Source organism: Hyaena hyaena, unplaced genomic scaffold (assembly GCF_003009895.1).
Source record: "Hyaena hyaena isolate Hyena2069 unplaced genomic scaffold, ASM300989v1 scaffold_101, whole genome shotgun sequence".
Lineage (NCBI taxonomy): Eukaryota > Metazoa > Chordata > Mammalia > Carnivora > Hyaenidae > Hyaena > Hyaena hyaena.
The window spans coordinates 3,185,610-3,213,459 of NW_024080733.1; the positions used below are offsets into that span (position 1 = coordinate 3,185,610).

At 46.0% G+C, this 27,850-nt stretch overlaps 1 protein-coding gene across 2 annotated transcripts; it reads left to right on the forward strand.

Moving 5' to 3' along the window:
- Window positions 1-3,837: 3,837 nt before the first annotated feature.
- On the forward strand, window positions 3,838-27,817 carry SUN3 (Sad1 and UNC84 domain containing 3). Of its 2 annotated transcripts, XM_039235707.1 has the most exons (10): window positions 3,838-4,111; window positions 5,290-5,351; window positions 10,103-10,206; window positions 13,290-13,330; window positions 13,999-14,164; window positions 15,736-15,820; window positions 19,769-19,884; window positions 21,004-21,171; window positions 26,501-26,593; window positions 27,501-27,817. In XM_039235707.1, the coding sequence occupies exons 1-10, from the start codon at window positions 3,990-3,992 to the stop codon at window positions 27,618-27,620; spliced, it is 1,077 nt and encodes a 358-aa protein (XP_039091638.1). In that variant the 5' UTR covers window positions 3,838-3,989; the 3' UTR covers window positions 27,621-27,817. The 2 variants fall into 2 exon arrangements, with proteins under 2 accessions (XP_039091638.1, XP_039091639.1); XM_039235708.1 differs by lacking the exon at window positions 27,501-27,817 and having other exon boundaries at window positions 21,004-21,246; window positions 26,501-26,564.
- Window positions 27,818-27,850: the final 33 nt, after the last annotated feature.

Here is a 27,850-nt window from a genome sequence, read left to right on the forward strand (position 1 = left end):
GGCCACGTTTCCGCAGCAGAGCCGTCAGGTTTTTGCGGAACATCTGACCCCAGCGTGAACGCCCTGCCTGGATTTGGGGTCTGCACAGGTGCAGGGGCTGGGAATGACCCGGTGGCAACAAGGTAATTTCCTGTGACCTGAACGAACCCTGACTGAGGTTCACGGGCTCTCAGGTAATGTTGTGATGAATTTTCAGGGTGTGCAGCCCGCCTGGTCATGCAGGTAATCCAGACTTGGCGTTGCATTGCCAAATGTTTGCTCCACTGTGCTCAGAGACCAAGGATGACAGGGACCTCCTTTTACTTAAGTCACCGCACTGTGTGCCTAGGGGATTGTGGGGTCAAGAGAAGGTTGTTTTTGAGAACAGTTGATCATACTAAGCCTGAAGCGAATTCAATACTGTCTGTTAACTGCACTGGAATTAAAATTTTTCAAATTTAAAAAATAGGGGTGCCAGAGGTCTCAGGCGGTGAAGCATCTGACTTCAACTCAGGTCATGGTCTCGCGGGTTCGTGAGTTTGAGTCCCATATTGGGCTCTGTGCTGACATCTCAGAGACTAGAGGCTGCTTGGATTCTGTGTCTCCCTCTCTCGTTGTCCCCCACCCCGTCTCTCTCTCTCTCTTTCTCTCAAAAATTAACATTAAAGAGCAAAAGAAAAAAAAAACATAAGTGTAAAAACTTAAAAAAATAACTAATGGATAGATAAGTAAGTAAATAATAGTTGATCCTAGTAACTGCAGGGGTCCTGACTACCAGTATGGGTTTCAGAACCCGGTTAATAGAAGAGAGCAGAACTTCCTGGAGTTCCTTGTGAACGGAAATCGTAATTTGAATAACAAGGAAGAGTCATCATTCCCTAAGCAGCAAGGCTCCTCTTCTGGAGTGTGCTGGAAACCAGTGTTTGCAGATGTCAGATCAAGTAAGAACCTAGGCAGGTGCAGTGCAACGGAAAACATGCCCCAGGATGATCTGCTTAGAATGACAGTGTCTCAGTGCCTTCATTTCCTACATTTTATCACACGCAGGCTTTCTGTCACACACCGGCTCTGAGTGTTCACGAGAATCCAAATCTCCTCCCACACAGTCCCACTTTACGCACATTTTATACAGTTTTATTAGTAGGTGTTCAGATAAAATGTATATCATGTGTATCTTATACGCCTATATATGTAGATGTCTATGTTTATCACATGCATCTTACTATCACCTATACTATGTATCGTATATAGGCATCTTATTCTCGATATATCTTTATAGATAGCTCCTGCATATGAATATTTTGAAAAGAAAAAAGTGCATTTGAGTACAAATTCTGCTTCCTCAAAGCCCTTGAATGCGTCCTGCCTGTCCAGTCTTTCATCGTCTACCCCTGTGGTTCCCTGAAACTGATTTATTTCAACTCCCAGGACACACTTCCGTTTCTGCTTTTGCCCGTCCTTGTTACATATTCCAACCTCGAGCAGCTATAAGGCTTGGTTTCAATTCCTTTCCCCAGACATCACCCCCCCGCCCCCCGCAACCACCCGGGGACTCCATCCACCATCTTTCGGCCAGGTGGCATAATCTTTATACCAGGGTTTCACTAATAGGAGAGATTTCTAAATTGTGTGTGGGTTGTGTGTTGTGGGGTTTTTTAAAGTGTATTTCTTCATTTTTGAGAGACAGAGCATGAGCAGGGGAGGGGCAGAGAGAGAGGGAGACACGGAATCTGAAGGGGGTCCAGGCTCTGAGGTGTCAGCACAGAGCCCGACGCGGGGCTCGAACTCGTGAACCACGAGATCATCATCTGAGCCAAAACTAGAGGCTTAACTGACAGAGTTGCCCAGGTGCCCTGGGTTTTGTTTTTTTAATAATAATCTAAAATCATTTAAAGACAAACTCTTTTTTTTTTTTTTTGACGAAGATTTCAGTGTTTCAATATTACATAGCAATTTGGGGTTTTACCTAGCCAGATTGTCCTCTCTGTGGGCACAGAGGGGGGCAGGATTTCTCTGTGACCCCATCAGCACCCTCTAGGGTGCCCTGTAGTATGTGTTAAAGTGATAATGGCCTTTTCTTTCTTTCTTTCTTTCTTTTGATGGAAAAATTTCACATTTTAAAATGGATTTAAGTAAGATACCTTGCTTAAGATTGAGGCATAACAGGAAAAATTTTGGAAAAGTAATAAAGAATGAACACAAAATATACTTAAGTGACAGAAGAGTTTAGCTTGTTCTAAATTAAATCGCTATAATACAATTTGTGCACAAGGCCAAGGTTGGGCGCCTGGGTGGCTCAGTCAGTTAAGCATCTGACTCTTGATTTATGCTCAGGTCAATTTGTGAGCTCAGCATGGAGCCTGCTTGGGACTTCTGTCTCCCTCTCTTTCTGTCCCTCCCCTGCTTGTGTGTGTGCATGTGAGTGCTCTCTCTCTTTCTCTCTCTCTCTCTCCCTGCCTCGTTTGCTCTCTCTCTCAAAATAAATAAACGTTAAAGAAAAAAAAACAAGGCCAAGGTAATTTTATTGTTTGGAAGAAATGCAAAATCAATAACTTGTATTGGAGAAATAATAAATACATGATTTATTATTTTAGTTGTATTTTTTTTCAACATTTTTATTCATTTTTTGAGAGATGGAGACACTGTGAGCTGGGGAGGGGCAGAGAAAGAGGGAGACACAGAATCCAAAGCAGGCTCCAGCTCTGAGCTGTCAGCACAGAGCCCGACATGGGGCTCGAACCCACGAACTGTGAGATCATGACCTGAGCCGAAGTTGGACGCTCAACCGACTGAGCCTCCCAGGCGCCCCAAGTTGTATTATTATATAATCTATCAGAAACCAGTGTTTAGAACAGAGTTGTAGGGCTTTCTTTTGTATCCCAAAATGAGGTCAATTTTTTTTAATAGTAATGTAGTATTCTGCTTCCTTGCCTTATTCCGGGGGGTGGAATGGGCCCTAGTCATTCTAAGAAATACATCAGTTTGCCGGCTGTACATGCAAGATTTCCAACGCATGTGCCTGGTGGTTTGTTCCTAGTTGAGAAGGGTCATAACGGAGGGTGATGAAGATATTGGCATCAATGGGCAGGACAGTGAAGACCAAGTGTGTGTCATGTTCCACCCTGACCTTGCACCCAACTTCCTAGGTTGAACCTAACACCTGGTGTTGTGTTATCTGGGGGGGGGGGGGGGAGGGCCTAGGGGAGGTGATCAGGTCAGGAATGGGCTTACTGGGATTATTGTCAGGCCATGATCTCGTGTTTCTTAAGTCTGGGCCCCACATTGGGCTCTACACTGTCAGCATAGAGACTGCTTGGGATCCTCTCTCTCTCCTCTCTCTCTGCTCGTCCCCTGCTTGTATTCTCTCTCTCTCTCTAAAACAAATAAACATTAAAAAACAGAAAGAAAGAAAGAAAACTGAGAAGGGCCATTTAAGCTAGAGCCATACCCACAATGTTAAGTTATTTAAGGATACATATTTGTGTGATAAAATTTTTAACACTAATGGGAATTGCACATATCAATTTCCAGACCGTGGTGCCCTGTGGGAAGGCAAGGAGGAGCGTGAGAGTGGGGAGTGATATTTTGGGGTCTCCCATCGTATTTGCGGTATTTCACTTGGGGAAAACTCCTGAAGCAAACACAGCAGCCCTGATTTGTGACGGCAGAGAGGAGGGTCCGGGGGACCTTCGCACGACACGGGCTGTTCGGAAGGTGTTGGAACCAAGCAGGGAAGCGACCGGCCAGGGCCGCGCGGTGGCGGGTGGGGTGTGGCTGCAGGTGCATTATGCCATTATGATGTGTCATAGAAGGTGATGTAACAGGAGAGTCCTCAGCACTTCTACATTTGCTCAGTCACAGTTTCCCCCTCCAAGGAGAAAGAGCGGAGACGTAAGACAGGAAAATGAAAGCGAAACCCTCTCCAGAGAGTCATGCTTTCCGTAAAATAGAAAAGAGCAAGTGAATGCCATCCTTCCTTCTCCCGGCTCCTTGCTACCTCGTGGGGGGAAATGAGCGGAAGACCAAAGCTGAGAAGGGGGGCCAGGATTTTTAGAGGTCATTCTGAAGAAGGCAGCGGCCACGGTAGACTCAGCGGTGTGCTCCCCGAGCACAGAGACCCTGACTCCAATGGGTATGTCCCTTCGCAGAACCATTTCCACGAGGTCTTACGTTATTTTTTTTTATTTTTTTAGAAAAAATTATTAATGTTTTATTTATTTCTGAGAGAGAGAGAGAGAGAGAGCAGGGGAGGGTCAGAGAGAGAGGGAGACACAGAATCTGAAGCAGCTCCAGGCAACGAGCTGTCAGCACAGAACCCAACGCAGGGCTTGAACCCACGAACCGTGAGATCGTGACCTGAGCCGAAGTCGGACGCTCAACCGACTGAGCCACCCAGGCGCCCCCATGAGGTCTTACGTTCGACATCCCATGTACCAGGCGTGCTCTGTTTACTTGGAAAATAACCCAGCAAAGCACTTCTCCTTTTCAGAGAAAGTCATTTCCAAACGGTCTCCTCTGTAGGTTTCTCTCGATCACGGGACTTCCTGTGGGATGCTGTATTCGTGCTACGTCAAGAGTACTTTGATTTGTTACAGCCAACTGGGGATGAGGATTGTGAACAAGAAGCTGTCGCTTTAAAAGGATGAACCAGGGGCTCCCAGGTGGCTCAGTCGTTTGAGCGTCTGACTCTTGATCTTGGCTCAGAGCCTGAGCAGGGGAAGGGGAGAGAGAGAGGGAGACACAGAATCCAAAGCAGGCTCCAGGCTCCAGGCTCCAGGCTCCAGGCTCCGAGCTGGCAGCACAGAGCCCTACAGGGGGCTCAAACTCAGGAACCATGAGATCATGACCTGAACCGAAGTAAGATGCCCAGCCGGCTGACCCACCCAGGAACCCCAGTCAGACAGTTGTTAATTGTCACATTTCTTTCGCTTAATACCTCCTTTCCACAAAATTGGACTCTAACCTTTTCTCCTTCTACGTCCAGATGACACGGATAACCCTTTCTGCTTTCTTCTGTATTAGCATCTAGACACATGGAAAGGCCTGGATGTACACAAGATGGAAAAACCGGTGTAACCGTAATGTGTGTGAAAGTGAGGGACGTGGATGTCTGTTCCAGTCTGTGGATATACCATCCCGGAAATTTGTTACCCCTCAATTCCTGAGACCGGATTAGGAAATGAATTAATTAGCAAGACTCAACCTAGAACAAGCACCTTTGTGGCCTTGGTTGTTGTGATTAGTTTCGAGTTCGAATTACAGATTAACGGTGCTCTACCGACAAGTTCTGTTTGCTTTTCTCCTTTCTAGGTTAAGCCAGTCACGGAAGATCGTCATAAGCACGATGTCCGTAGTGACTCTTCTTCTTATAGGTAAGTCTCACTAAGCAACCATCCTGAAAGCCAGGATGTTTCTGGGGATGGGGCGGGGGAGGGGGGGAAGAGGAGGAGGGTGTCTTCCATGGAATGACTTGTGTTTGTAAGGAAATGCCACAGAAAGCCCTGGAAGTACGTAAATGCCGCCGATAAACATGCAACAAAGACTGCCCTCATCCCAGGATCGAAGAAATGGCCGAACGTGCGGTATGCAGCTTTCAAACCGAGGCTCTCACATGTGACAACCCCAGAGCACTGGAAAATTGCTCTTAGATGGACAACCTGAAGCACCAGAAAATCAAGGCTCCAACCCAGTCATTGCCGGGATTGCTTTCCTAGAACATGGCAGGATGCTGGGTGCCATTTTGTCATCATTGCATGTGGCTTCCTGGACAGCTGGGCTGTCCTGACGTTGCACCTGCCCAAGGTCCAAGCTCCTTCTCTTGGTTGCATCCCCGTGCACCCGCTGTGCCCTGCCCAGCTCCCCAGAGCCCTCTAGACTAGACCCTGAATGTTCTGGTTCTTCTGGAAACCACACCCTGGAAGCTTTGTCGCTTTCAGCTGTCTTGTCCCCATCACTGCTGCCCTGGAGCCGTTCCCTCAGCTGGCCGTCCCCACCTCGCTGCCGTGGGGTGTGGGTGACATTTCCCCAGGCACTACCCCAGACCACGCGCAGGGATGTGTCACCAGTGCTCAGTGCGGGCAGCAGAGATATCTGTGCTCAGGGTTTTCCGCATCTGGGAAATTGTACCCCACATTCTTGTGACATCCTTTGAGATCGAAATCCACGCATTGAAATCCAGCTGCTGCTTTGGATTTCCCCCATGGCAGCCTTGCAGCTAGCCCACAATCGGGCCAGACGCGTTTTAGACACCACAGTTGTAAGTGGTTTCTGGGACTTAGCCGACCCGGGTTCTCTTTCTCTTAATGGAGGTGAAATCCTCTGGAAGTGAAATTAACCATCGTAATGCGAGTAGTTCAGGGACGCTCTCAGGGCTGTGCGGCCACCACCCCTAGTTTGTGGACATTTTCATCACCCCAAAAGTAAACCCCATGCCCAATAATCACCTGCCCCCCACTTTCCCACCCCGGCCCCGGCAACACCACTCTGCTTTCTGTGTCCATGGATTTATGCGTTCTGAATAGAAACAGAATCGCACAACGTGTGACCTTTCTGTCTGGCTTCTGTCATTAAACCTGTTTTTGAGGTTCATCCACGTTGTGGACATGTCAGTATTTCATTCCTTTTTGTGGCTGAATCATATTCCCTCCTGGGGATAGACGGCAGTCTAGTCACTATTAGTGGGCCAGGATTGTGTCACCTTCTAGCTGTTGTGAGCAGTGCTGCTCTGAACACACGTGCACGTGTCCTTATCTGGATCCTTGTTTGAGGATGTTTGCATCCAGGTAACTTGCTAGGGAGTCACTGCCTAACTGTTTTCTACAGCAGGTGGTGACACTGGGGGGCATGGCGGTCCTGCCCCTCCCACATCCTCACCAACACTGGTGTTCTCCGGTTTCTGGAGCAAAGCCATCCTCATGGACGTAAAGTGCTGACTCATTGTAGTTTTGGTTTCTATTTCCTTAATGACTAACGATGCCTTTTCATGTGCTTCTTTGCCATCCATACATCTTCTTCGGAGAGATGTCTACTCAGGTCCTTGGCCAGTTTTGTGATTGGGTTCTTTGCCCCTTGGTTGTTGAGTTGTAAGTGTTCTTTATATATTCTGGATACTAGACCCTTCTCAGATATATGGTTTGCAAATATTTCCCTTCATTCTCTAAATTGTCCTTTTGCCTTTTACATAGTGTCTTTTTCAGAGAGAGAGAGCTTGAGCAGGGGAGGGGCAGACAGAGAGAGAGAATCCCAAGCAGGCTCCATGCTGTCAGCTCAGAGCCCGACATGTGTCTCAAACCCACGAACTGTGAGATCATGGCCTGAGCTGAAACCAAGAGTTGGATACTCAACTGACTGAGCTCCCCCAGGCACCCCTTAACAATAGGAAGTGTTCCGGGGTGCCTGGGTGGCTTAGTCAGTTAAGCGTCCGACTTTCGCTCAGGTCATGATCTCGTGGTTCGTGGGTTTGAGCCCCGCGTCAGGCTCTGTGCTGACTGCCAGCTCAGAGCCTGGAGCCTGTTTCAGTCTGTGACTCCCTCTCTCTCTCTCTGACCCTCCCCTGCTCACGCTGTCTCTCTCTCTCCTAGAAATAAATAAAAACATTAAAAAAAAAAACCAATAGGAAGTGTTCAGATCCAAAAACATGGTTGTCTTTCCACTTATTTATATGTTTGTTAATTTCTTCTAGCAATATTTTATAGTTTTCAGTTTGGGTTGTAGAATGAATCTCTTGTAAGCAGTATAGCGTTGGATCATGTTTTTAAATCTGTTTTGCCAATCTCTGACTTTTGACTGGAGAGTTTAATCCATTTACATGTAAAGTAATTACTGATAAAGGAGGACCTCAACCATTTTCATAGTTTTTTCTCTGTATCTTATACCTTTCTTGTTCCTCATTTCATCCGTTATTGCCTTCTGCGTTTAATTGATTTTTTGTAATGGACTGGTGTGTGTGTGTGTGTGTTAAGTAGGCTTCACATCCAGCACAGAGCCCAACATGAGGTTTGAGCTCGACCCTGAGATCAAGACTTGAGCTGTGAGATCAGGAGTTGGACGCTTAACAGACTGAGCCACCCAGGCACCTCTGTACTATACTGTTTTGATCCTCATTTCATTTTGTGTACATTTTTTAGATACTTTCTTAGTGGTTACCATGGAGATTACACCTAATGTTCTAAATCCATGGCAATACAGCATAAATTGATAGCTACTTGGCTATCAGAGATGGCTTCGGTCATTTTTTTCCCATTAAGGCCTGACTTGCCTGTTTCTTTATGTGCCCTGTAGTTTTGTGTTGGAAACTGGGCATTTCAATATTCTATTATTTTTATTTTTTATTTATTTGTTTTGAGAGACAGAGAGAGTTCTTGCACACCCAATATCAGGGAAGGGGCAGAGAGAGAGGGAGAGAGAGACAATCCCAAGCAGGTTCCAGGCTATCAGCACAGAGCCTGATGGGGCTCGAACTCTCAAACTGAGAAGCTGTGAAGCTGTGAAGTCATGACCTGAGCTGAAGTCGAGTTGGACATTCAACTGACTAAGCCACCCAAGCGCTTTTAATTTTAATGTGGTAACTCAGGAAGTGAGACTTGCCCCCTTCTCAGGGATTGCTGTTATTCCTTGTTGAGGGTCATAGCCATCAGCTTAGCGATGGTCACTGTTTGGTATCTCAGGGGCCAACGAGCGCCCTGACACATTTCCCAGAGTCATTGAGAGACAGCATGAGATGTATCCTGTGGCTGTAAGCTGGAGCACTGTCACAGGGCTAAGCTGGGGCACTCTCTCAGGGCTCTACTGACCCCCCCCACCTCTGCCTTAGCCGTCACCTCCTGCTCACACAGAGCCCACAGGGCCACCCTGAGGTGCAAGCCTGGGATCGTCTCTGCAATCTCTCCTACGTGGGAATGTCTCTGCAATCTCTCCCAAGCATGCATCCAGCACTGGGCATGCACAGCGCATTCCCTTTTCCCTTCCAAGCCCTTATTCCCACAAGAGACTCCCTCCTCTCACTTCTCCCTCCCATGCTTTTGGGTCTGTCTGCATATGCCCCCTTCACCGTCCCTCGCCCAGGTGGGCGAGGCCAGTTTATGTCCTTAAATCTTTTAGCAGATATCACAGCCTACCAGAAACCCCTTCTAGCCTGAGGGAGCAGGCATGCCAGGCAGGTCAAAACTTACCTTCAAGGTAGTTTAAGAACAAATGTGTATTATCCAACCCCACCGGGTTCCAACAAGCTCCGGCCCCCTGCCCCCCCCCCCCCCCCCCCCCCCCCCCCCCCCCCCCCCCCCCCCCCCCCCCCCCCCCCCCCCCCAGCCACCACCGCACTGGGGAATGGCAGTAGGCAGGCAGGGGAGTGGAAAATAATCTGCTCTTTTCTCCAGTCCCCTGGTTGCATTAAGTTTGGGATTAGATTTTGGAGTCCAAAAATGGTTGGTCCTGTTCGTCTTTGCCAGTATCTGAGCATTTCTATGGAGAATTGGTTTTGTTAAGCACCCAATATTGCCACTTTCCATACTCTCACCCAAGTATCTGATATTCTTTATATTTTTTAAAATGTTTATTTTTGGGGGCGCCTGGGTGGCTTAGTCGGTTAAGCGTCCGACTTTCGCTTAGGTCATGATCTCGTGGTTCGTGGGTTCGGGCCCTGTGTCGGGCTCTGTGCTGACTGCCGGCTCAGAGCCTGGAGCCTGTTTCAGAGTCTGTGACTCCCTCTCTCTCTGACCCTCCCCTGCTCACGCTGTCTCTCTCCTAGAAATTAAAAAAAATAAAAAATAAAAAAAAATAAAAATAAAATGTTTATTTATTTGTGTGTGCGTGAGAGAGAGAGAGAGAGAGCACACACACACGAGCAAGGGAGGGGCAATGAGAGAGGGAAAGAGAATTGCAAGCAGGCTCCTTACTTTCAGCACAGAGCCGGACTCAGGGCTCGATTTCATGAGCTGTGAGATCATGACCTGAGCCCAAATGAAGAGCTGGACGCTGAAGCGACTGACCCACCCAGGAGCCCCCAATATTCTTTTTCACATTGTATGTATCCTTTGTGCTTAGAGAAATCCCTATAGATACATGCAAAGCATCATAAATGTTTGCAGACAGACTCTTTAATCGGAGCTGGTATTTTCCTTAACAGGGCTTGGGAATCACATGTGGCTTCAAGAAACAGAGTTTCCTCAGAGATCCAGTCACATTTATGCTATAATGGCAGAATACAGTTCAAGACTTTCTAATTACCAGGTGATGTTGTGTTAAGTCATTGTGTATGTCACTCGTTTCAAACTTCATAAGCCCCCATTGGATATTCACATGCCAACAAAGATACCATGTGTTTTGCATGGGACTATCTAATAGAAGTAACATAGGGATCAGCGTTCTATTAAGTGGCTTTCTGGCTAAAACCCTACAAATTCTCCCCAGACTCTGAGCCCTGCAAGCTCTTGCCATAGACTGAAGGATTGCGAACTTTTGTCCGCCCTTTTTCTCCGTAATCCGGTGACAGTGACTATTCTGTGCCTGTCCTGTCACTGTGTTCTGCATAGAACGTGTTTGATCCCACAGCCTCACAGCCAGAGGGGAGTCTGCTTCTAGGGTCTCACCTAGACCTTTAGACTTTTCAGTTGGCTGGAATGAGCTAAGACTTTGGAGGCTATTGGGACACAATGGAAGTATTTTGCACGCGCAAAGGGCGTTAATTTGGGGTGCCGGGTCAGAATGTCAGACTGGATGTCTTGTCACCCCAGTTGGTACCCAAGCCCCAGATGTGTGGAGGAGGGGACTTTGGGAGAGGTCATAGGGGGGAACCTCACATGCTCCTATGGAAGAGACCCCAGACAGCTCCCCAACTCTCATTCCACCATGTGAGGACACAGTAAGGAGACGCTGACCAAGAACCAGGAAGCAGTTCTCACCAGACACTCAGTCAGCCGGCCTTGAACTCAGACGCCCAGCCTCCAGGATTGTGAGAAATCAGTGTCCATTGTTCTCAAACCTCCAGTGTCCAGGGTGTTCTGTTATGACACCTGAACTCAGACAGCTCAGGAGAAGCACCAGGGCATAGAAAATGGCCAATAGTGTTGACAACTGCCCGACGCTCCCCTTTGTCCCAAAGCCAGGTTGAGTGCAGCGGGCTCAGACTGAGGCCAGACACCGGTGTCCCCTCTCTGGCCCACCGCCTCGGCCTCCCCGGCATTCCAGACCAGGTCTTGCCCACCCCGCGCACCAGCCTCCAAAGACCAGAGCAGAGAAGAATGGCAGGTGCCGCGTCAGCCACGGCTCCGCGGAAGGAAAGCCAGACCGACGGATGGACACCACCCTGTCAGTGACCTTGCACCTGACTTCGCGGCCACTTTCCTGGAGGTCCCGTTTCCCAGCTCAGCCAGCAAGCCACTGGAGTCCAGTGTGGTCGTGTGGGGTCCCTACACAGGGAGACGGTGCTGTTGGGTCCCCACTGCATTGCAAGCCTGTGAGGGTCGGTCCCTGGGCAGGTCACAGGCTGAAACCTGGAATCGCTCCCAGTTGCACGGAAGCTACCTCTCTGCGTACACTGAGGATGTGTGTATAGTGGGTGCTGGAGCCTGGATGAAAGAAGAGCACAAGGAAACCCCCCAAGGAAGGCCAGCCTGAGGGTGCTCACATCAAAGACCAGGACCCCTGGTCCCCATGGGCCAGTGGGTTAAGCTTCTGGCTTCGGCTCAGGTCATGATCTCACAGTTGGTGGGTTCGAGCCCTGCATTGAGCTCTGTGCTGACAGCTCAGAGCCTGGAGCTGCTTCACATTCTGTCTCCCTCTCTCTCTGCCCCTCCCCTGCTCTCACTCTGTCTCTCTGTCTCAAAAATAAATAATAAACATTAAAAAAAAAAAAAAAAAAGACCAGGACCCTGGCCCATAGGAGCTGGGGCCAGATAGTCAGGTCATTATCAAGAGAACAGAGATGAGAATTCAGCATGGCCAACAGAGGCCACAGGTTAGTGTCAATTTGGGGTGAGCTCCTGTTTTGATGGCTGATTCTATGGGCCAGCTTCACCAGGATATATGCCCAGATGTGTGTCCAAACACTAGTCTAGATGGGGCTGTGAAGGTGGTTTTTTTGATGCAATTAACATGAAACTGATAGGCTTTCAGTAAAAGCAAATGATCCTCCATTACGTGGGTGGGCCGCACCCAATCAGTTGAAGGTGTTAAGAGGAAAAAGAGGAAGAAATTCTGTTTCTCTGGAGAAGGACTTTGCCTGCAGTGTTCTGCCCCAGATCTTGCAGGCGAGTCTCCTGTCTGACTTCCCAGCTCAGCCCAGCGTCCGCTCCTCAGAGAGGCCTCTGTGGTCAGTTACACTGCCCTTGACCATGCCCTGCACATCCCAGCCTCCACTTTGCTGTGGACGCTTCCTTGACTCGAAGAGGCACCTGGCGGAAAAGGTCTGGGTGCCGGGAAGAGACTGGGCGCAGCAGCCCCGCGCCGGGGAACCAGGAGCCACCAGACCTCAGAGGGAACAGGAGGCAGAAGGTCGCTCCTGCCCGGCGTCAGAGGGGAGAACGGCCCTGCGGCACCTTCATCTGACTTCTTGCCTCTGAGGTCAAGAGAGCACCTCTCTACCGTTGGAGGCTACTGGGGTTGCAGCCACTTGTAGGAGGTCCTGGAAGTCACGCGGCCGAGCGGCTGGGGACCCAGAGGACCCGGCGCCCAGGCAGAGAGGCTGGGTGCGCTGCGGCCCGCACGGAGGCCTGCTTTCCCCGTGGCCGTGCCCACCTCTCCGGGGACGCCTCCCTCGGGCCCTGCGTGCGAGCCCTGGCCATTCTGGGCGTCACCCGTGCAAGCAGGGGATGGTCCTGTTCAGACACCTGTCAGCCTAGAGGGATGTCCACGCTTCTCCTGAGGCTACTGCTAATGGAATCCTGCGACGACCGATGACCGATGACCGCGTCCCTCCTGTAGAAGGGGGTGCCCTCACCGCTGACAAGGCCAGCCCGAGGCCGCAGCATGGCCTCTGCCCCCGCCCTCCCACCTCCTCCTCGCTCTGCCCCCTCCCTGCCTCTTTCTCGCCCCCCAGGCCTCCTGCCTCCGTGTCCTCAGGGACAGCCCCTCGGAGGCCCAGACGACAGACTCCTCACTTTCAGATCATCTCCCCCGAACGTGACCATTCACAGGAAAGGCTGGAAGGGACACAGGTGTCTCAGAGAACACCCAGCGTCCCACCTGTCATGAGTGTACGTCGGGGTGCAGGTGTGACTTCCCCCCGCTTTAGGAATAAGACAATGGACTCTACTTGGACAGGCAGGTTTGGGACTGATTTCGGTTTGCTTGTTTGTTTGTTTGGTTTTTTCCAGGCCAGACTTCAAATGCCAAAGGAGCAACTGGAGCTTTTAAAGTGAGTGAGGGGCGCCTGGGGGGCTCAGTCGGTTAAGCGTCTGACTTCAGCTCAGGTCATGATCTCGCGGTTCGTGGGTTCGGGCCCCGCGTCGGGCTCTGTGCTGACTGCCAGCTCAGAGCCTGGAGGCTGTTTCAGTCTGTGTCTCCCTCTCTCTCTGACCCTCCCCTGCTCACGCTCTCTCTCTCTCTCTCTCTCTCCTAGAAATAAATAAAAAATATTAAAAAAAATAAAGTGAGTGAGATTTTCCACCATGCGGGGCTTTCCAGTGGGACTTGAGCAGTGGAATGCTTTTGTAAAACTGTAAAATTAAAATTATTCCCACTTCTGTGGGTCATTCTTTTTTAAAAAGTTGGTTTATTTTGAGAAAGAGAGAGAGCCCAAGTGCAGGCAGGCAGAGCCCTGAGGGAGGGACATGCAGGGTTGGATGAGCCCCAGCTCCCTTTGTAGAGCCGCCCTCCAGAAGGTTCCCGAGTGTCCTTGCCCTTCATTGGTAGTGAGAGGCGGTGCTTTAGACAAACGGGCGTCCCTGAGCTCGCTCTCAAGACTTGGTCTCTGCTACAACAGAAAGTCTTGTCACCTCTTCCTCTTGGCTCCCCACCCGCAGCCCAGCTGATGACGGGAAGCCCCCCACTCCCGCCCTTTACATCGGGGGTCTCTGTTTATAGGAAAGAAAGCCAGACTTTGGAGAATAACTTCCAAGAAATTCTGTTTTTAATTGAAGAAATAGATGCCCTGAAGGCACTGGTTAGAGACACACGGGATGGTCTGCACAACCACAGCGTGGACGCTGATGGAGGCGGGGACCAGGACCCCATGGGCACCAGCGACGAGGTGAGGGGGCTTGGAGGGTCACAATGTGGATTCTCGGCACGGAAAAGTTGAGTGCTGGCTGTGAGGCGACTTGCGTCCTGCTCCCTGACCTTCTCCCCGGCAGCAGCGACCTCAGGAAAGCTTGCCTGGGACACCCAGCTTTTCATCACTGCTGTGTCCCAGGGAAGACGGTGTTGCCATATGAGTGACTTCCCGCCAAGATAAATAACTGGTTCTGATTTATTTTCCAGTAAAACAAACAGAAGGTCATTCAGAAATGGCAGCCTCTGGATGTCTATACACAAGTACTTAGAGAGCAAAATATTTCAGGGGTGCCCCAGGGGCTCAGTCAGTTAGTGTCTGGCTCTCGATTTCAGCTCAGGTCATGGTGTCATAGTTGGTGGGGTCGAGCCCCATGTCGGATGCTGATAAGGTCAAGTGGGCCGGATTTAGGTCTGTGAATAGAAATATTATACAGTTTTTCAAGTTTATTTATTTTAGAAAGAGAAGGAGAGCATGAGTAAAAAGGAGCAGAGAGAGAGAGAGAGAGAGAGAGAGAGAGAGAGAACCAGGCAGGCTCCACGCTGTCAGCACAGAGCACGACACAGGGCTCAAACTCACACACTGTGAGATCATGACCTGAGCCAAAGTCAAGAGTTGGACAATCAACTGACTGAGCCCCCTGGTGGCCCCATTTTTAAACGTATATTTTTAAGTTTATTTATTTATTTATTTTGAGAGACACAGTGCAAACACGGGAGGGGCAGAGAGAGAGGGAGAGAGAAATAATGATGTCTACTTTCTTAGGCACATGGAAGGCTTGCCCTGACACCTACTGCCTTCTAGACCCTATTTTGTCATGGCCCTGGGGCCAGGGCTTATGTCAGTTACACCTTGAAGGGTGGGGCTTCTGCTCTCTGAGATCAGAATGTCCTTATTAAGCCAATATTTTTTTTAAGTTTATTTATTTTGAGAGAGAGAAAGAGAACAGGGGATGGGAAGAGAGAGGGAGAAAGAATCCCAAGCCAGCTCTGTGTTATGATCACAGAGCTGGACATAGGGCTCGATTCCATGACCTGTGAGATCATGAACTGAGCCGAATTCAAGAGTCTTCTTGCTTAACCAAGAACCTACTTTTAACTCTAAGGATGGGTACTTTCTAACAAGCAGTCATGTGCTCTATGTAAACTGCCATGATTCCCAAATACCTACAGACTGTTCAAGTCTTTGTTTCTATAGGAGACATGAATGATTGGGGGGGGGGGGGCAGGATCACAGCATGTCACACACACAACCTCGTGGGACTGCCTCCCTGCAGAGCATGACAGGTGGTCTCGGGGCTTGCAAAGGGGCCTTCGGTCCAAGCTTGCTGGGACTCGGAGGGTGTCTGGATGCGTCAGCTGCCCAGAGGGGTGGCAATCCCACAGAGCCGTGAAGGTGGTTAGAAATCTGTGGGAAGTGCCCGGATGTGTGCAGCACTGTTATTATTTTGCAGATGATGGCACGTAGGTCCAGATCGACACAGTGAGTTGTCAAAACTCAAGCAGTTGGCTGCGATTGCTAAAAGAAACCCCTTTTTAATATTTGTACAGGAAATGTCAAACTTGGTGAATTACATCCTTAAAAAGTTAAGAGAAGACCAAGTCCAGAGGGCTGACTATGCCCTCAAGTCAGCAGGTGAGTAAAAACTGGAAAAATTTCACGATTCCCAAGTGTCTCAATTCTCCATATGCTTTTATTAAGAAAACATAGTTATCTGTCCAGTAACTTGAGAAGGAGGAAAAATGAGCAAATCCAAACAATGAGGAAGAGAATAGCCAAGGTCGCAGTTGATTGTCTTCTGGGTGCAAATCTCGGAGACAGCAAAGGGGCGCGTCTTCATTAGCATGCGTCCAGGACCACGAGGGAAGCTGACATGTCACAGTGAGGTCGAGGATGCAGACAATAGTACAGGTGACACAATCACTATAACATTTTATACTTTACAACCTACAATGACTGCTAACGACTAATCTAAAAGCACTATTCGTGATTAAATGATCGTGGTGAAAGACTGGATGTGCTCTAAATGTCTTCCAATTAAAATTCATTCCTACGTGCTTAGACTATGAAACATGGACCTTGATATTCTCTACCTGTCTGTGATAGTCCATAAAGGATGTGTTCAGTGAATAATGCGGAAAGAGAGAAAGAGGCAGAAAATACAAAGCACTCGCAGGCACACTGATATTTACCAACTGACAAAGCCAGATTTATACTGGGGCAATAAATTTGTATCCTGTGTGAAGTTGACAGCATTTGGACCAGAATGATTATACGGGTGTGTGTGTGTGTGTGTGTGTGTGTGTGTGTGTACACGCGCATGCAAGTGTGTTCAAAAAGACAGCAAGAGACTAGACTTGGCCTGAATCGGAATTCCCTGAAGTGTGGGAAGGTGAACTATGGAATCCCTTTTTTTTTTTTTTCAGTATTGCTTTCTTTCTTCTCTATTGAATGTATTTATGGCTTTGTTTCTTCTTCTCTATTGAATGTATTTATGGCTTCCATTTTGAAAACTTCATGATGACAGGTCTAAGGCCAGGCATGACCCACGTAGAACAATGACAAGCAGAAAACGGTTATGGTTTCTCAATAAATGTGACCATGAGACACGATACCAGCTTCTGGTTGGGCCAAGACGGAGAGGGCCCACACCAGCTTCCCATCCCCCTGCCCCAACTGATTACACACGACAACAAGATTTGGACAAGATATAAAAAGCAACTACCACAGTCTGATGAAAAGTAAACAAAAGCAGGCATATTGTGGAGGGCAATGAAAAACCCAGAAAAGCGACCCTCGTAGGGGTGAGTTACAGGTGTGCATGGATTCGAAGGGTCAATACAGTTAAGATGGCAATTCTCACTAACTGGTCTATTGACTCAATCCCACCAGAATTGTCCACAGAAATCTATCAGCTGTTTCTAAAATGTATGTGGAATCACAGAGGAACTAGAATACCCAAAACAGTTTTGAAAAGGAAGAACAGGGGCACCTGGGAGGCTCAGTTGGTTAGGCGTCCAACTTCAGCTCAGGTCATGGTCTCACGGTTTGTGAGTTCAAGCCCTGCATGGGGCTCTCTGCTGTCAGCTCAGAGCATGCTTCAGATCCTCTGACTCTCTCTCTTTCTCTCTCTCTGCACTTCTCCCACTTGTGCTCTCTCTCTCTCTCTCAAAATAAATATTAAAAAAAAGAAAACGAAGAACCAAGTATGAGGATTAACACTCTCTGATGTTAAGGCTTATTACAAAGCTACAGTAATTAAGAGAGTGTGGTCTTGGTGAAATCATAGTCCTTCACATAGAGGGTGAGTTGATTTTCGACAAAGGAGAAAAGGCAAGTCAATGGTGCTGGGGAAGTGAGGCATTTTCGGCAAACAAACCTTGACTCACTACTTAACACCTTACAAAAATTAACTCAAAATGGGCCACTAACCTAAATGTAAAGTTTAAAGCTGTAAAACTTCTAGAAGAAAGATCCTTGTGACTAAGTTCAAAAAAGATTTCTTTTTTAAAATGTTGATTTCTTTATTTGGGGGGCAGAAGAGGGACAGAGAGAGAGGGAGAGAATCCCAAGCAGGCTCTGTGCTCTCAGCAAAAAACCTGACACGGGGCTCAATCTCACGAACTGTGAGATCTTGAGCTGAGCCAAAATTAAGAGTTGGGAGCTCAACCAACTGAGCCACCCAGATGCCCCTGATTGAAAATGTTGTAATATTGATTGTGGTCATGGTTGTACAACTCTGAATATTCTAAAAGCCACCCAATTGTGCTCTTTAAATAGGTGAATAACATAGTATGTGAGTTTTATCTCAATAAAGCTGATTAGAAATTTAAAAATCAGTCAGTGAAAAAGTGAATACATATACCTGCTTAAAAAACCCTACATATACTTAGGGCACCCGGCTGGCTCAGTCAGTAGAGTGACGTTTGATCTTGGGGTTGTGAGATCTCAGAGTTGTGAGTTCAAGCCCCTTGTTGGGTATAGAAATTAATTAAAATTCAAATCTTAAAAAACTTGATCAAGAAAACCTGCTTCGAGGGTGCCTTTGTGGCTCAGTTGGTTAAGCATCTGACTCTTAGTTTTGGCTCAGGTCATGATCTCACAGTTTATGAGATGGAACCCCATGTCGGGCTCTGTGAAGATGTCTCAGAGCCTGCCTGGGATTCTCTCTCTCTCTCTTTTTCTCTCTCTGCTCCTCCCCACTTGCATGCTCTCTCACTCTCTCAAAATAAATAAAATTTAAAAATCTTAAAAGAAAAGAAAACCTGCTTAGTATAAAAAAATGGATGTCCAGTTAACTGTGAATTTCAGGCAAACAGCAACTAACTTTTAAGTATCTCCCAAATATTGTATGGGAATTACCTGAAATTCAAATTTAACTGGAAGTCTTGTATTTTTGCTTGCTAAATCTGGCAACCTTAGGTGCACAATAACTATTTCAGATTCTGCCATCTCCAAAAAAAATACTGGCAATTGGATGTTCAGTCAGGTACGTACGTGCATTTTTAACATGTATTGTGATATCCAGATGCAGCTTGAGGAAGCGATTTGCATTGACTTCATTTCTTGTGTCTAAACTACATTTTGCTTCTAAAACGAAATAACCTGACAGGATAACACTTGGTAAGGAGATTTTTGTATTTCTTCAGTTAAAGTTAAAGCTCAGTGACTCTGTAGAATTGCTCTTATGAATATAACTTGTTGATACATTTACGACATTGTTGGATTTTATGCTTTTTGTGATTGAATAGATTGGGCTGACATAAAGTCTCATCACATGACCTGTGACAATATGGGGGTCCATATGCCTGTTTAGGTAATAAACACAAATGCACATAATTATTTCCACCTCTGAATCGACTGCTCTGGAATTCAGTTAATACCAGTTTTAGAAATTTTGTGAAACTACACGGAACACATATGGTTTTCTCAAAGTTGGAACATCTCAGCAGTAATGAGAGCGGGAAGTCATACTTTCCTGGCCCCTTCCCGAGTGTGAACCTTAACTTACTTGTAATTTGCCTGGGAATACTTTTCTAACAACATTATTAAAATACAAATGACAGGAGGCACCTGGGTGGCTCAGGTGGTTAAGCTTCCGACTCTTGGTTTCATCTCAAGTCATGATCTCATGGTTCGTGTGTTCGAGCCCTGTGCTGACAGTGTGGTACCTGATGGGGATTCTGTCTCCCTCTCTCAAAAATAAATAAATAAGCATTAAAGAGTGTTATTTCTAAATATATATATATACATTTCTAAATACATACATAAATGTAAATATAAATATAAACAAATATATATATATATGTATATATATAAATGACGGGCGCCTGGGTGGCTCAGTTGGTTAGCCGTCTGACTCTTTATTTCACTTCAGGTTATGATCTCGTGGTTTGTGGTTCATGGTATCGAGCCCAGTATTGGGCTCTGTCCTGGCGACTTGGGACCTGCTTGGGATTCTCTCTCTCTGTACCCCCCTCTTTATATATAAATAAATAAATATCCTTTAAAAATAAAATAAATATAAGTGACGTGTCTTGAGTTGCATAACGTTTTCGTTTTTAAATTATTTTTTCTTTTTAGGGGCCTCCATCATTGAAGCTGGGACCTCTGAAAGTTACAAAAATAATAAAGCAAAACTTTACTGGCATGGAATCAAATTCTTAACCTATGAAATGCCCCCAGACATTATTCTTCAGGTAAAAGCTAGACTCAGAGGAATCTGTTATTTATCATGAAAATATTAACATCCAAACGGAGGCCACTCTGAACTTTTCACAGAACCTGAACCCATCTCCTTGCATTCCAATAGTCATCTGACTATATCAATTATTTCTTATTGTATAAGCAGTAAATTATGATTTATTAATTATTGTTTTTCATTATTTTAAGATCAGTAGACTAGCTGATTTAACTTTGTAAATAGGACACACACTTTCCATGTGTTTTCCTTTAGTTGCTTCTGTGCCCCACCACCCTTTTCACTGAAAGCTTCAGTCTTTGAACAAACACCTGCTCAAGGCGCCTGTCCCCTCAGCGCCAGTGCCATGCTACACGCTGCTCAGGCCAACGCATTCTTACAAAGTCCAGTTGTAACAGGAGAAATTTCCAAATAAGATCTCCACTAACATTTGAGCTCAATTTGAAAGGCTCTGGACAGACATCAACAGATGATGGTAGGATTCTTCTTAACCACAATTTACAAACCTAAAGTCAGTTTCCAAGGTAGGAAGACCTTCAGGACCCATTGTAAGGATCTCATTTCAGACTCTAGATCTAGAAAATGGTAGACATCATTTTTCTGTCTTACAACTACCACTGTCTCCGTCTCCAACACCACCACCACCACCATCATCGCCACCATCACCATCACTACCTCCACCATCACCACCATCACCACCACCACCACCATCACCACCACCACCACCACCATCACCACCATCACCATCACCACCACCATCACCATCACCACCACCACCATTGTCACTGTCTTTCCCACCAGCACACCGCCACCACTCATGCCAGTTAGCTGCAGTGCACAGTCTAATTAGAGTAACAAAAGAAAATATCATAAATTATGTAATCATATAATATATAATCCTGAAATAAAGGGTTTCGTTTGATATAAACATAATGTGCTCCGGAAGAACAACCAAACCCACAGGTATACTGGCAGTTTTCCCATGTGACATGCGTCCTGTCCGACGCATGTCACAGGCATAAGCGGGATCTGTGGTCAATAGTGATTTGCTGACCAATATTGCAGTGGTGGATTTATACAACCAGACAAGAGATTTAACTCTACGTTTTCTTTCCAGCCGGATGTCCACCCTGGAAAGTGCTGGGCCTTCCCAGGTTCCCAGGGTCACGCCCTGATCAAGCTTGCCAGGAAGATCACACCCACTGCTGTTACCATGGAGCACATCTCCGAGATGGTGTCTCCCTCAGGAAACATCTCCAGTGCACCCAAGGAATTTTCCGTCTATGTGAGAGGCAGTCAAAATCTGTGTTCAGAGTGGATTATGATTGGAGGGGGTGGCTAGGAACTGTTTTTTATCACTGTGAGTTACTTATTCCCTGGACCTCTGCTCTCCATCGACAACGAGAGGGTTGGACCAGATACTTTCTATTACTCAATTCTATTTTTTTACTTTTGTCTAAGCTATCTGCACACAATTTAAAAATGAACATTCTCATATGCTTATAATTCAGCACTTTTTTTCTTGCATCAGGGCTCCCACCCCAGGTTTCTACTCTCTGGAAGCTTCTGTCTGCAACAATTTTAGCCACTCCTTTAGATACTTGCCTTTATATCTGCTTTTATTATCACTTCTTTTTTTTTTTTTTTAAGTTTACTTATTTATTTTCAGAGAGAGATAAAGCACAAGTTGGGGGAAAGAGAATCCCAAGCAGTCTCCGCACTGTCAGCACAGAGCCTGATACAGAGCTTGATCTCATGAACTGCGAAATCATGACCTGAGCTGAAATCAGATGTGTTAACAGACTGAGCCACCTAGGTGCCCCTAAATTACCTTTTTATAAAAAAATGTTTTTTATTTATTTCTGAGAGAGAGAGAGACAGCGTGAGCAGGGGAGGGTCAGAGAGAGAAGGGAGACACAGAATCCGAAACAGGCTCCAGGCTCTGAGCTGGCTGTCAGCACAGAGCCCGACACAGGGCTTGAACCCACAAACTGCAAGATCATGACCTGAGCCGAAGTTGGACACTTAACTGACTGAGCCACCCAGGTGTCCCACCTTTTTTTTTTTTAAGTAATCTCTACAACTAATGTGGGGCTTGAAATCACCAAGCCCCAAATCAAGAGTCACACTCGCCACCCACTGAGTCTGCCAGGTGCCCCTACTTTTACTTCTTGATCGTTCAGTTTTGCTGATAATCTATTGGCATCCTTTGATGAAAAATGAAGAGTAGCCTCTTCCATGGCTCTCCCATCCTCCCCAAATTTGTACGTCTTACTTTTTTGTAAAAAACAAAAAAACAAAAAAACCCAACAAGTGTATTGAGATGTAATTCACACATGAGCAATTCAACTATATAAAGTGTTCACTTCAGTGGCTTATAATATATTCACAGAGTTGAGTATCCATCCACAGTCAATTTTAGAACATGTTTAAAAAATGTTTATTCATTTTGAGAGCACAAGTGGGAAGAAGGCAGAGAGGCAGAGAGAGAGAGAGAAAGAAAGAGAGAGAGAATCCCAAGCAGGCTCTGCACTGTTAGCCCAGAGCCTGATGTGGGGCTCGATCTCACCAACAGTGAGATTGTGACCTGCGCCGAAATCTAGAGTCAGATGCTCAACAACTGAGCCACCCAGGCACCCCTGGCACATTTTTGTTGCTCCCAAAAGAAAACTCGCACTCCGAGCTGTCACCTCTCATCTTCCGTCTGTCACTCCCTGCCACCACTGACCTACGTGGTCTCTGTAGGACTCTACAGGACTCTACTCATTCTGGACATTTCATTCACATAAATGGAATTGTGGAATACGTGGTCCTTCGCAAATGGTTCCTTTCACTTGGGAACATGTTTTCAAGGATCACCTGTGTTATAACATGTCAGTACTTTATTTTTTCAATTGTTGAATACGAACTACTTCACTGGGTGGATAGACCACGTTTTATGTATCCATTCATCAGATGTTGGGCATTTGGATTGCTTCCACTTTTTTGACTGTGATGAATAACGCTGCTGGGGATGTTTGTCTTCGTGTCACATTGATTTTCTTTTCACTTGGACCTACATTGAGAAATGGAATTCCTAGATCACATGGTAAACCTTCATTTCATGTTCAAGATGCTGCTACACGGTGTCTCTTACTTTCAATTGGTATGCAGTGTTTTCACTGTGACTGGGTCAGTGATCTTCTCAGTTGAGCCATATCGTATATTTGAAGATGACTTTCTTTGTGTAAGAGTTTTGATGTTCCCAAGGACAACAAATGTCTTGTTTTAATTTACTTTGCTTGGGGCGCCTGGGTGGCTCAGTTGGTGAAGCATCCAATTCTGGGTTACAGCTCAGGTCATGATCTGGAGGTTCATGGGATCGAGCCCCATGCTGAGCTCTGCACTGATTGTGTGGAGCCTGCTTGCGATTCTCTCTCTCTCTCTCTCTCTGCCCCTTCCCTGCTCACTCTCTTTCAAAATAAATAAACCTAAAAAAATAATTTGCTTACTTTTCTATATTCTTATCACAAAAACATTCATTACTTCTTTTTCAGAAGTGTCAAAATCCTGCTGTTACGTTCTTTCATGTCAGATAGTTTCCAAGTTTCTTCTTTATTTTACTTTTTAAAGATGTCCTTCTGGGCCACTCGGTCCCCTCTTCTCCGATCTGCAGGAACTTCATTTCTGCATCCTGGCGATTCAACGTAATCACTTATTATTTAAAAAATATATTTTCTCTCCAATTCTCCTTCTTTGTTTTTTGCTTCACCTTCTGAAAGATTTTATCAACTTATATCTTAACCCATATGTTGAATTCTTCATTTCTGCTGTTCTGATTATTCTAAGACTTTTTTTTTCCTGTAAATAACTCCTGTCTTTAGAGTCTAAATGTCTTCCTTCATGGATGTGGGATCTTTGGTTTTGGAAGGTGTTCATGGAATTTATTTTAGTTCTGCTGTATTTTCTTCTGTTCCTTCCTGTCTTCATCCCAACACCACTTTTCTATTTGTTGAAAGGGGTTTTTCTCTCGTGGCTGGTGACGCTTGTCTGTTGCATTTCAGAGACAAAGGGTGAAAACCTAGCTCAACACTCTGCACCCTTGCCGGTACTTGGCGAGTGAGCTTCTTAGGTGGATGGTCTCCTTGGGCTCTTCCAGAACCTCCAGTGTGATGCAGGGTTAGGTTGACTCTCAAGGAATCCCACAACCTTGTTGCGTGGAGATTTCAGCGTGGTCAACCACATGCTGGGAGAACAGGTGCATGGTCCCCCCTCCCCCACTACAGTCCCCTGCCCCGCCCCCTCCCTGTGGCCCTGTCTCTGCCCTTTCTGGGCACTTGCAATGACAGTACCTCCAGGCTGCCACACCAGTCACCAGTTGGCTATCTCCAGACTTTTTGTCTTAGTGTCTGCTCCCAGGTGTTCCTTGTTGGTTTACGCCATTTTTTTAAAGCCTTAAAAAATTTTTTTTAAGTTTGTTTATTTTTAAGAAAGAGAGAAAGAGTGAGTGGGTCAGGGGCAGAGAGAGAGAGGGGGACAGAGGATCTGAAGTGGGCTCTGTGCTATCAGATGTGGGGCTCAAACTCACAAACTGTGAGATCATGACTTGAGCCAAAAGACGCTAAGCCCCTAGGTGCCCAGTTAATGCCTTCTCCAACTCCCTGGTGACCCCATCTGGCAGAGGACTTGCGGTTAAAACATGCGAGCTCAGCCTGCTTTGTGCACCACTGGAACGTCTATAAATGCCATGATTCTGGGGCTACAAGACAGAAAGGAAGCTGCTCCCTTTTGACGCAGGCCCTGCCACCACCCACAAGAGTTGTCTGCTGACACCTGCAGCTGACACAGGTTGGATTTGATCGGATCCGAACCCCACCTCAGAGAGGCACACTCGGTCGCTCATTACAGAGGAATTATGGGTAGCCCTACAGGTGATAAAAACCACTTCTCATCATTTTTCTCTTCTATCAGCACATTTATGAAGCAGTGAAATTAAAGCAGTGATAAAGGAGGTGGCAATAAAACTCACACACCTCTCTTGACAGGATAAAGAAAACACAGCTGGCACCCTTCGCCCAGCAGTGATGTCTGACCACCCGAAAACTTACCTGCCAATAGCCTACGGTTGACCAGAAGTCTTACCGATAACATAAACAGTGAACACATAGTTTGTATGTTATATATAGTATATGCTGTATGCCTCCAATAAAGGGAGCTGGAGAAGGGAAAATGTTATTAAGAAAGTCATAATGGGGGCACATGGGGGGCTCAGTCAGTTGAGGGTCTGACTTCAGCTCAGGTCATGATCTCATGGCTTGTGACTTTGAGCCCTGGGTCAGAGTCTCTGCTGTCAGTACAGAGCCACTTCAGATTGTCTTTCCTCCTCTCTCTGATCCTTCCCTGCTTGCTCGCTCGCTCTCTCTTGAAAATAAATGAACATTAAAAAAAAATAGAAAGTCATAAGGAAGAGAAAATACAGTTCTGTACTGTATTTATCAAAAATATCCATGTATATGTGGATCCACATGGTTGAACCCCTGTTCTAGGGTCAGCTATGTATAAGGTTTGAGTTGTATGTACATATAATTGTGGCTGCATTGTTTACTTGTGCTGTAGCTAATTCTTTTAATAAAATTATAATGCGGTGCCTGGCTGGCTCAGTCAGTGGGAGCGTACCAATCCTGATCTCGAGGTTGTGGGTTCAAATCCCATGTTGGGTATAGTGTTTACACTTATAAATTTTATGTTTAAAAAATTATGATAAAGTTAATATTAATATTTTCATTATAAAATAGCTGAACTAACGAACTCTTTGTGTATTGTGTTGTCATGATTTGGGGAAACTAATGATGAAGTTTAGATTCACAAAATTAATTTCCACCAGTCTGTCTCCTCTCAAACTTCCATTTTGAAGGGGAGAAAAGGAAGGAAAAAGTCCAAGGGAAATAGCGTACAAATAACATTTCCTTTCAGTCAACAAAATCTTACTTTTTGGAGTTACTTGGGTTGTCTAAGCCTGGCAATTGGATTAAATTTCTCTCATTTTGGAAAACACTGGGACAGCATAGGGGACTCATTTTGTGTTTATTTTACTCAAAGTAGGCCAAGTGCAAATTCAATTATTAGCTCGGAGCTTAATGCTGGGATTTGCTCTGGTGTCGTGTCTCCGTCTATCATCTATTTATCTATCTACCATCTATCATCTACTTATCTATTATCTACCTTTTGGTTGATCTATCTACCTATAGATAGATGATATTTATTTATCATCTATTGATTTGTCGATCATCTATCTTCTACTTATCCATGATTTACCTATTGATCAGTCTATCTATCATCTGTCTATGCATCTACCATCTATCTATTGATCAATTGATCATTCTATCGATTGATCTACTTATCTATCCATCCAGTCAGCCCTGTGGTCAACCTGTCTCTTGCTTCACTAGCCCCCAAGTTCAACACCTTTTGGGTTTAGAGGGCAGCACTGGTGCCTAGCACAGCACCGTGCCCTGGCAGACACCCACATGGATCTCGTAAATTGTCACTACTTGAACAGACAACAGCCTGTTTATTCAACTGAGCATCCATTCATGACAGCCCCCCCCTCCCCATGTCTGTTCTTCCTTTCACAGGGCGTCCTGAAACACTGTGAGGGAGAAGAAATTTTCCTAGGTCAGTTTGTGTATAACAAGACAGGAACCACCATTCAAACATTCGAGCTCCAGGTAATGAGAGCCCCAGGAAAAGATAGGGTGTGAGGAACTCTATCCCTGGGTTGGGTTTGTGGGCTTGTCAATGCAAAGTGTTGTGAGAGGATAATCATGACAAAAGCATGAGCTAAGGAAGGCTTAGCTGAACTCTACTTTGTAGCTCCAAGTCCTACTTGGATTTTAATGCAAATACCAGGCAATAGCAGAGCGTGTTCTAAGCCAGATTCTTCCTTATTTGCTACCACTTTTTTTTTTACTATGATTATTTTCTCAGTCCTTCTCTTACCTATTGGGCTCCCTTGATACTATGTCATTTCCCATTGGGTGAAGGGGATGGAGATGGTCGTAGGCAGACTGGAACGCAGGAAGAGAGAATAAATATTTCGTATCACACAATGTGAGTGAAACCTGTCTTCCTAACTCAGCGGGGGAAAATGTCACCTATTAAGATATAAACACCCTGAAAGCCATTAAGGCATATGAAATATATTTTCATTATTTCTCATTAGCCACAGGAAGACTTAGACGTCATTGCCTACCATGTAAAAATAAGTGTGTTGTGTATGGTGTTTCTTGGCCAACACTGAAATAATCTAAGCTGAAAACAATGTATGTGTTAGAAACGAATGAGCCTGTGGAGTTTCCTAGTTGATTGTTTAGCCATGTGTCTCCCTGCTCCCACATGGGGTGGGCAGAGGCATCTGATGTCCAGGCCACCACATTATCTCCTCCCCTCTTGTCCGCCTTATGAGTCCTGTACTTACAAGAACTTGTTTTCCCATCCATTAGACTGGTGTCTCATAAAATACTATTTAGCAAGGAAAGAAAGCACCCAAATTCTCCATTAGATCAGCATTCCTTGGGATTCTTTGAGATGCCTTTCTTTATAAGACATTCATTTGTATCTTTTCTTTATTTTCAGCATGAAGTTTCTGAATCGTTATTATGTGTGAAACTTAAAATCCTCAGCAACTGGGGTCACCCAAAGTACACGTGTTTATATAGATTCAGGGTCCACGGCACCCCAGGAGAATACCACTAGAGGAGGCCGTGCAGGTGGCTGTGACCATGGGTCCAGAATATTTGACTGTTCTTATCTGCTTAGATTCATCGCGCCCACAGTAATCGAAATGGGGATGGGAGGGAAACCTCAAAGTGGTTCATACCTGCCAAGATAATGTGAATGAGTTTTACTGGTAAAAAATACGAAAATAAATTCAATCTTCTTGTGGTAGTTTAGCTTTTGGGGATGAATCATGCAGAAGCACTGAA

Excerpts from the sequence above, each read along its gene's own strand:
- SUN3 (XM_039235707.1), top strand. The coding sequence starts at position 3,990 with ATGAGCGGAAGACCAAAGCTGAGAAGGGGGGCCAGGATTTTTAGAGGT. Across the intron at positions 5,352-10,102 it reads AGTGACTCTTCTTCTTATAG|GGCTTGGGAATCACATGTGG; the intron begins GTAAGTCTCACT and ends TTTCCTTAACAG. Across the intron at positions 19,885-21,003 it reads CCCCAGACATTATTCTTCAG|CCGGATGTCCACCCTGGAAA; the intron begins GTAAAAGCTAGA and ends TTTTCTTTCCAG.